General features: G+C 50.3%; 1 protein-coding gene across 1 annotated transcript; it reads left to right on the top strand.

Moving 5' to 3' along the window:
• Nucleotides 1-595: 595 nt before the first annotated feature.
• LOC144790738 (uncharacterized) lies at nucleotides 596-8,723 on the top strand. Its single transcript, XM_078665448.1, has 3 exons — nucleotides 596-1,143; nucleotides 1,503-2,446; nucleotides 8,667-8,723. Exons 1-3 carry the CDS (start codon nucleotides 1,059-1,061, stop codon nucleotides 8,721-8,723), a joined length of 1,086 nt encoding a protein of 361 aa, XP_078521574.1. The 5' UTR covers nucleotides 596-1,058.
• The last annotated feature ends 935 nt before the right edge of the window (nucleotides 8,724-9,658 follow it).

Below are 9,658 nucleotides of genomic sequence, written 5' to 3'. Positions count from 1 at the left end.
GTGAGGCTTGCACGTGCGGTTGCCGATGTGTGCCCGTGACGGTCCCTGCACATGCAGCCAATGGGAAGAGGGACGCTGGCCGCATACGGCCAATCGCAAGTAGAGGAAGCTGTGCACCGCAACAACAGGGCCAGTCATTGGGCCATTTCACGATCACGCTTCCAGGGCTGACCAATTGCTGGCGACGTATGCCACTGACACGTGCTGAGGGCCCTATATATGTGTGTTGGCCAAAATGAAACTTTCTACCCTGGGGACCATTGCTGCCTGTGACCATCACCTCGACCTGCTGCTGCTGCTGAGCTGACCACCGACTGCTGCCTGTGACCATCACCTCGACCTGCTGCTGCTGCTGAGCTGACCACCGACTGCTGCCTGTGACCATCACCTCGACCTGCTGCTGCTGCTGAGCTGACCACCGACTGCTGCCTGTGACCATCACCTCGACCTGCTGCTGCTGCTGAGCTGACCACCGACTGCTGCCTGTGACCATCACCTCGACCTGCTGCTGCTGCTGAGCTGACCACCGACTGCTGCTCTAGTGCCATACTCCGTGATCTTGCCATGTCGTCAGGCAAAGAGATCCGGTCTCGACCCTTCACCGCCGCGGAGCTTGATGTCCTCGTGGACGGTGTACTCCGCAACTATGGACGCCTCTACGGCGCACCGGGACAGGTGGTAAGTGCAGTGTGGGACATGTTGGTGTGCATGAGGGGGCCAAATGATCAGGCCTATTTCTATCTTAGCTGTGTAGTGTGGGCTAGACATATGTTCCTGATTGTGCATGGCTGCTGACAGTAACGTCTTGCCCCTATGTGTGTGACAGGCCACCTGTCCACTGACTTACACCCTTTTGTCTCCCATCATGGTAGGTCAAGCTGCACCTTCGCAAGGACCTGTGGAGGAGCATAGCAAGGGAAGTACGGGCATTGGGGGTGTGCAACAGACGACATACACACTGCCACAAACGCTGGGACGACATTTCCAGGCTGAGCAAGAATGTAGCGGAAGTAACACTGGGCCTGATTCCAAGGACGCCCCGTCTGGCCCGACGCTCCATGACCCCTCTCATGCAACGTATCATTGCAGTGACGCATCCTGAACTGGCCGAACGTCTGAGTGCCGATCGACAGCAAACTAGCGGTGAGCATACTGTCTGTGTAGGAAACCTGTGAGTGCTATGCATGTATTGGTGCACAGACACACTATTGAGTTCCGTGTTGCGTATGTATGCCTGTGATGCCTTTTTGGTCCCATTGGGCGGTACTCATTTGACATCCAGGTCCGCCATGTTGACACGCCACTTGCTTAGTAGTTGAGTGTAAAAGCACATCCCCTAGTGGTCCATGGCCCCATGGCAGAAAATGTGAGGATGACTGGTAGGGGTGGGCCATGTGCAGGATGAGGGCTCCTAAACCTTTGTCTGCTATGTGATTTGGCTATCCTGTTCCTTCTGTACGTGAGTGTGCCCATGACTCACACATCTTTTCTGTGCATTTCAGCTTTGACAGAGGACACTCAGCCACAGACGGTGGAGAGTAGCCGAGGAAATGAGTCCGGCTCAGACTTCGCACACACGCAGACTGACACGGAGGAGGCCAGCGCCGGAGAGGGGGACAGGACCGTCCCTGAGGACTCGCATGTGGAGACGCCATCGTCCTCCTCGTCGGACACTCTGGGTGAGCCTGCACTGTTGTCACAGACTGGGAGTGGGCACTCACCACCTTCTGTCGTAAGACAGCACACAGGGCCCACACTTCCGCCAACTGCACCATGTACTGTTCGTGGCCGGAGGAGTAGGGGGAGCAGAGTGGCGTTCGGTGCAGGCACCGCTGCCCCTGCCACGGTGAGCCAAAATGCACTGTGTGCTGAGGCCGTTGATCTGCTCAGACAGCTGTGTGTGGGGCAGACCAATATGACAAATGCTTTCCAGGACCATGATAGGAAGTTGGGGCAGGTGGTGGCATTCATGGAAGGGATGCATGGCGATCTTGCAGGTCTACACAGGACAGTGCAGTCATTGGCAAGCAGTGTGTCGTCTGCAATAGTACAGTCGAACGAACAGGGTGCTACTTGTGTTTCACCATCTACACCGCTGGATGTCTCAGGGGGTAGTGATTATTCTGAGCAGGACTCAAATACAGCTTATTGCACTAGAAGCAGCGTCAGACAGCACGTCAGGGCACGCAGGGCACAGACCCCATCCCCTAGATCAGCTAAATCTGTTCACGTAGACGACGTCAGATGCACTGGAGTACACACACAGGATCCACAAGTGTTGTTGGGGGACATGCCTTCCGGAGCTACACAGCCATTCAACACGAAAGGTACTCCCAAGGCAAGGGATAGTCACATGTCCATGGACTGTTCCTTGGACAAGGCCAGTCAGAAGACAAAGGCACCTACTAAGAGCAGGGAGACTCCCAAGAGCAGGCCCACAGCAGAGGTAAGGGACACTCCCAAGGACAGTGAGAAGACTAAGGCACCTACTAAGAGCAGGGAGACTCCCAAGAGCAGGCCCACAGCAGAGGTAAGGGACACTCCCAAGGACAGTGAGAAGACTAAGGCACCTACTAAGAGCAGGGAGACTCCCAAGAGCAGGCCCACAGCAGAGGTAAGGGACTCTCCCAAGGACAGTGAGAAGACTAAGGCACCTACTAAGAGCAGGGGGACTCCCAAGAGCAGGCCCACAGCAGAGGTAAGGGACTCTCCCAAGGACAGGGACACACACAGACAGCAGGTGTCTGCTGGAGACAGGTGCACCACAGACGACAAGTCTGCTGGCAGGAACAGGGCGGCGAGCAGGGCACAGGCTACATCCAGAGACAACACTCCACCTAAGGATAAGGCACATCCTACGGACAAGGCCTCTGGCATGGACAATGGCGCTATCAAGGACAGGCATACTTCACCCCTGGCTGCACTGAGGCTGATGTTTTCTACTAAACGTAACACTGATGTCTCCGCGGCGGAGTCCCCCCATACCTCCACTCCCATCCAGGCCAGTCAGAAGCAGAGGAGGGTGTCCCCTGTTGTTGCATCCCCCATTACACATCATTCCGAGTCCAGGCGGCAGGCACAGAGCAAACGACAAGCAGGCTCCAGCACGTCCCCCGAAACCAGATCCCCCGCAGCAGTTGCTCCACCTATGCTGGGTGGTGATTCTTTGGAGTCCCCACCACTTGGCAGTCCTGTCCTGTCCAGGGTGCACTCACACCACCCTAAGAAACGCAGACACACACCATTGACACCTGCCAACCCCGATTTGGCTCTAGGTGAGCTATCCCCAGCTCCCAGGCCCACCCTGCCTCCTGGCCCATACAGCCCTGTGGCTCATCATTTCAGTTGTCCCAGTGGCGCTGGTGCAGTTGACTCTCGTGTATCAGATGGTGGCACAGTGTCAGTTGTGCCCTCTCCTGTTGCAGATCCTGGCAGGGTATGTGGGTCTATGGCTCACGTGTCAGTTAGGAGATCTGTGGCTGTGTTGCACACTCCTGTTTCTGGTGCTGGCAGTCTGTCTGGGTCAGTGGCTCACGTGTCAGTGACTACATCTGTGGCTGTGTCTCACACTCCTGTTGCTGGTGCTGCCAGTGTGTCTGGGTCCGTGGCCCATGTGTGTGTCACTCGGGCTGTGGCTGTGTCTCACACTCCTGTTGCTGGTGCTGCCAGTGTGTCTGGGTCCGTGGCCCATGTGTGTGTCACTCGGGCTGTGGCTGTGTCTCACACTCCTGTTGCTGGTGCTGCCAGTGTGTCTGGGTCCGTGGCCCATGTGTGTGTCACTCGGGCTGTGGCTGTGTCTCACACTCCTGTTGCTGGTGCTGCCGGTGTGTCTGGGTCCGTGGCCCATGTGTGTGTCACTCGGGCTGTGTCTGTGTCTCACACTCCTGTTGCTGGTGCTGCCAGTGTGTCCGAGGCAGGTAGTTCACGCAGTCCCCCTGATTCTGTGATGTGAGGTGCTGTACACTTCACTCAAATGTTAGTTCACATGGTGTGTCCATTGAGAACTGCGTGGCACTCTTGTGGTCCCTGTGACGGTTTGGTAGGGACACGTAGTTGTGCTGCCTCTGATGTACCTGTTCTGTACTGCACATTGCCCTGTTGATGCTCTGATACTGCATTCTGCCCTCTCGTTGACTGCCAATGATGTACCTGCTCTGTACTGCACAATGCCCTGTTGATGCTCTGATACTGTATTCTGCCCTCTCGTTTACTGCCTCTGATGTACCTGTTCTGTACTGCACATTGCCCTGTTGATGCTCTGATACTGCATTCTGCCCTCTCGTTTACTGCCTCTGATGTACCTGTTCTGTACTGCACATTGCCCTGTTGATGCTCTGATACTGCATTCTGCCCCTCTCATGTGCTGCCTCTGGACCTGTTCTGTGCAATGGACTGTTGATGCACTTAGCCCCTCTCATGTGCTGCCTGTGATGGACCTGTTCTGTGCAATGGACTGTTGATGCACTTAGCCCCTCTCATGTGCTGCCTCTGGACCTGTTCTGTGCAATGGACTGTTGATGCACTTAGCCCCTCTCATGTGCTGCCTCTGGACCTGTTCTGTGCAATGGACTGTTGATGCACTTAGCCCCTCTCATGTGCTGCCTGTGATGGACCTGTTCTGTGCAATGGACTGTTGATGCACTTAGCCCCTCTCATGTGCTGCCTCTGGACCTGTTCTGTGCAATGGACTGTTGATGCACTTAGCCCCTCTCATGTGCTGCCTCTGGACCTGTTCTGTGCAATGGACTGTTGATGCACTTAGCCCCTCTCATGTGCTGCCTGTGATGGACCTGTTCTGTGCAATGGACTGTTGATGCACTTAGCCCCTCTCATGTGCTGCCTGTGATGGACCTGTTCTGTGCAATGGACTGTTGATGCACTTAGCCCCTCTCATGTGCTGCCTCTGGACCTGTTCTGTGCAATGCCCTGTTGATGCTTTGATACTGCATTCTGCCCTCTCGTTGACTGCCAATGATGTAGCTGCTCTGTACTGCACAATGCCCTGTTGATGCTCTGATACTGCATTCTGCCCTCTCGTTGACTGCCAATGATGTAGCTGCTCTGTACTGCACAATGCCCTGTTGATGCTCTGATACTGCATTCTGCCCTCTCGTTGACTGCCAATGATGTAGCTGCTCTGTACTGCACAATGCCCTGTTGATGCTCTGAAACTGCATTCTGCCCTCTCGTTGACTGCCAATGATGTAGCTGCTCTGTACTGCACAATGCCCTGTTGATGCTCTGATACTGCATTCTGCCCTCTCGTTGACTGCCAATGATGTAGCTGCTCTGTACTGCACAATGCCCTGTTGATGCTCTGATACTGCATTCTGCCCTCTCGTTGACTGCCAATGATGTAGCTGCTGTGGTGCCCACTTTGCCCATGCTCACGCTTACACTGTGATTTTACCCCTATTTTGTACAATAAAGGTAGTCTATCAGGTCTCGTGGTCTGTCGTTGTCATTCCTGCTTGCGTACTACTAATGTGTATTTGTATATGCTTCTCATCAGTGGTTTCGGTAACATGACACTCCCCCTCCCTACGTCACGTCCCTTACTGGTATTCCCCTGCAGACAGCCAATGGTTTGTGCCTTACCTGCGTCGTCGTCCGTGGTGGGCCATGACTAGGACGTGGTGGATCGCGAAGAGCATCGGGAAAGCGTGTAGCGCTGGGTCCATGGTGTTGGTCAGCTTGCGGTGGGTATCTCTGCTATGTCACCTGTCTTCGCAGTGGGGATTCCGCCGTGTTCAGACAGGTTGTTTTTCTGCTGCGGTTTTATGTGTATTTTCCGCCATCTTGATTTGGAGGACGGTCTTCGACGTCAGTCCGTACGGCGTGGCCTCCGGATGTGTTCCGTCCGCCACGCTCTCGTGTGTAGTTCGGCGGCGGAGCGTGCTTTCCCGTCGCGGACGGGAATTTGACACGTTTTCCTATCCTGATATGGCGGACGGAGTATCCGCGGCAGGCGGACACGGAAAAGGCTTTTTCCGCCTACTACAGGGCCGCGGTGGCTCTTCCGTCCGCCATCCTAATGAGCCCCTATGTTTGAAAATGCTATAAACATACCTATTCTGCCTTTTGTCCATGAAGTGGCATAAAACATGGATATTTTTTTGCTTTCTACACCAAATTTATCTTGTCCTTCTTTACTGTCCCTATAATCCCCATTAACTTTGGTAGGTGTAAGTTGTATGAATTGCTCGAGAAGTGGAGACTTGATTGCACCTGGTAGCTTCCAGGTATGGTACACTCCGCACCACTTGAAATCGTGAGCTCTGCTCTAGGATGTTTAAAAACTTTAAGCATTAAAAATGTATGTGTTGGTGGCCATTATTTTGAAAACTACTTATGTCCATATTTTGGCATGCAACCATTTCTTTAGATTGCAGCAGTTCAGTTTTTTGTCAGGAATGCCATTGCTGGCACAGCACTGAACTGGTTGATTTTCAAGTTCACTTTTATTATCCTGCTTGAATTAATTGTCTTATGAATTGGAACTGTTGGTTATAGCTCTGCTCTATATGCTAGTTTTCAAAACAAATTTGATTAAATAATGAAAAGGCTTAGAAGACTTTTATCTAAGCCTGGGCAAAGCACTATGCTACACTCGCGTAGTTTGCGAAGTTTGCGCTACTTCGCACTATGCAAATTGCACGTAGCACAGTGCAAACATGCGTAGCGTAGCTAAGCGTAGCGTAGCTAAGCGTAGCGTAGCTAAGCGTAGTGCAGCGGTCATTTTTTGCTTGCTCGCGGTCCTCAACGTCAAGTTGGCGACCGCGAGCAAGCAATATGACATCCCGGTGAGACTTTTTCCTCGTTCGCGATCAGCAACATCAAGTTGCCGATTCGAGAGCGTGGAAAATAAACCTCCTGGCGAACTTCTCAATGCGGGGAGGTCAGGTTTCTCATTGCGAGTGGTCACGTATGCTCGCGACTGCTCGCGATGAGAAACTACCAGTCCGCGTTGAGAAAGCTGCCGCTCAAGTAAAAATCTCGCACTGTGCAAGAGGCCGTTTTCAATGATTGCACAGTGCGGACAAGCATCCGGCACTGTGCAATCATCACAAGCAGTGCACTATGCAGTTCGCATAGTGCTACGCGTAGCTCACGTAGTGGGAAGTGCACGTAACGTAGCTACGCGTAGCGCTACTTCGCGAACTACGCCCAGGGTTACTTTTGTCACCTATATTCTTCCTACATTCTAGGTTCACTGAAAGTGTGTGCAAGGAGAATGAAGCAGGCAAGTGAGTGACTGCATCTCTCTGGCTTTAGGTGAAAGACTAAGGAGATGGGTCCCAAGGATGTTATTGACCACATGAAGTTGAGCACTAGACACAGTTTATGCTTTCTCTGCATTATGCATATGTAGCTTCAACTCTGTCATTAGCAGAGGCACAGGTCCAGAAGTAATGCTACATTGCTAGTGTGGATTTCACAAAGTGAAGTTAGATTTTTTAAACATCATTATGCCTAGGTCAATCTTATTAATCACAGTGCTTTTCTTTATGAGTAGGCCACTCTATGTTACATTTGTCAAACAAAATTAAGCGTTGGAGACCAATCTTTTGGCTAGTAGCCAACTGCTGGCTGTCCTACAGAAGTTAATCCCTTTCCCCTGGATAGGTTTCCATTGTTTTCCAAGGATCTTGGAGCATGTGTTTTTACACATGGTCTTTTAAGTGCAGGACACTTGATGATTGGTCCTGCAGCATAGTAAAAGTTGAGAGAAGACACTGAGACACATGTTTTCGATAATAGACAATGCAAAATTTTATATTGTAATGAATGGAAATGAATAGTAGTACTGTCCCCGTTGATTGCAAATGTGAATTATACAGTGGTGCTGCTTTTATCAATGTGTGACACCCGGACAAGACTAGTAGTCCTGCCTTTTGATAATGACACAGTATATCAACTAGTTTAGGTGGGAGTGTGATGGCTCTAAGGTTCTGGGCCAAGTAGGGGTGCAACATAATATGATAGTGTCACCAAAGGTATTTCTGTCTATTTGAATGTTAATATTTGTGAATAAATGCATAATATTTATTACTGTGTATGTAATAAAAGTATTTTTCATTAGAAACATTACTGAATTGACTTTGATTCATTGAGTGCTGTTGTTGCGTACCAGAAAACTGGGTCTACAAGCTCCCACCACCTCCCCTGATTAGCCCCTGACTGCTCTGCTTCACTACCTTAACAAAGTTAAGTTCTGCAATGGGGTACTTGGCTCCCAGTAAAGAGAAACTTGCAGACTTATTACTTATAAAGGACTCATATCCTTCACAAAAAACAATTTCTTAAATAGGGACATGTCAAGTCCCAGAACCTGATGCTGGTGTTTTTCCCTTGAGGTTGTGGATAGTTCAGGACCTAATAAGCCTGTTTCAGTTCACTTCAATGTTGTCAACACGTGTCATTGGCACAATGTGCAGGGTCTTTGTAAGGACTTAGGTTTCAGGACCTTAACGTTCAAGATAATGGTGACAGTTCTTCAGATGCAAACAAGTCCTAATGTTCCATTCTCAGAATCTGCAGATAGGCCCAGTGGGTCAGATACCTTGTTTATGAAATAGTCCCTGGATTCTGGTGTCCGTGTATTAATCAATTGACATTGTTCCATGTGTTTTGTTAATTTTTCTATCATTTCCTATTATTTCCAGAGTTTTGATCAAAATACTGCAGTGTCAGAAAAGCTGATGGAGATAGCCCCATTGTAGCTTAGGAAGGACTTACCCAGCTCAGATGATGATTTTTCTGATTTGGCCAGTTCATAGGTTCCACTGGAGCAGCTATAGTAATAAATATAGACCCTTTTCCAATATCATGGAGTTTTGCTATTTGGAAAACAATGTTTGCTCAGACACGGAATCCCAGATTAACACTACTTAAATGTAAATGTAAATGTACCGGTATTTATAGAGCGCACAGCTACTTCCCTGTGTTGGGTCCCGGCGCTGTCCGTATACCGCTTAGGAACCCTTCCTGGTTTTCCCTGTGAGTGTCCACTCCTGGGCATCCCCAGGGTGAAACCAGGCATCCCAGCGCTTTTGGGGCCGTTGTGGAGATTAAGCAAGCTATTGCCCAGAGTCGCAAAGTGGGACCCATGATTAGAATAGGCACCGAGGCGAGACTTATCAGGTCCGAGGAAATTGAGCCCAAGACCCGCCAAGGCAGGTATTGAACACTGGCCCCGGGCCAGACCTCTGCATCAGGGTCTGCCGCTCTAACCATTGAGCCACACTTCTCCACTTCTTAAGTAGTCAAGGAGTGTCTGTGTTAGATATTAGTGCAGTTAAAAGTTTTTGGGGGAATGGTGTTTTAATAATATTGCATCCTATTTATTTTGTCAGTTCGCTATATTTGCTAGGTTTAACTTGCTGCATAACTGGGTTACCAAAAGGCAAGCACTAGTAACACAATTGGCAAAGACATTTTTTTTATAAGATGGTCACAAGTGCTTAAGGTTTTTCCACCCAGAGACTCATAGTTGTATCTAAGAGCACTCCAAGCATTGGTTTTGTAACCGGCTACTTTGGTGAGTATCCTTTTATTTCCTTGAATACAACGTTTTCAGTAAGATTGCATCGGCTCCTTAATTGTGTGAAACCTTTGTTGCTTAATACAGTGTATGTGTGACTTATCTAGTGACATT

The sequence above is a fragment of the Lissotriton helveticus genome, chromosome 11 (genome assembly GCF_964261635.1).
Source record: "Lissotriton helveticus chromosome 11, aLisHel1.1, whole genome shotgun sequence".
NCBI classification, from domain to species: Eukaryota; Metazoa; Chordata; class Amphibia; order Caudata; family Salamandridae; genus Lissotriton; species Lissotriton helveticus.
The sequence above is the reverse complement of the archived record's forward strand: the minus strand, read 5'-3'. Positions and strand labels throughout refer to the sequence as shown.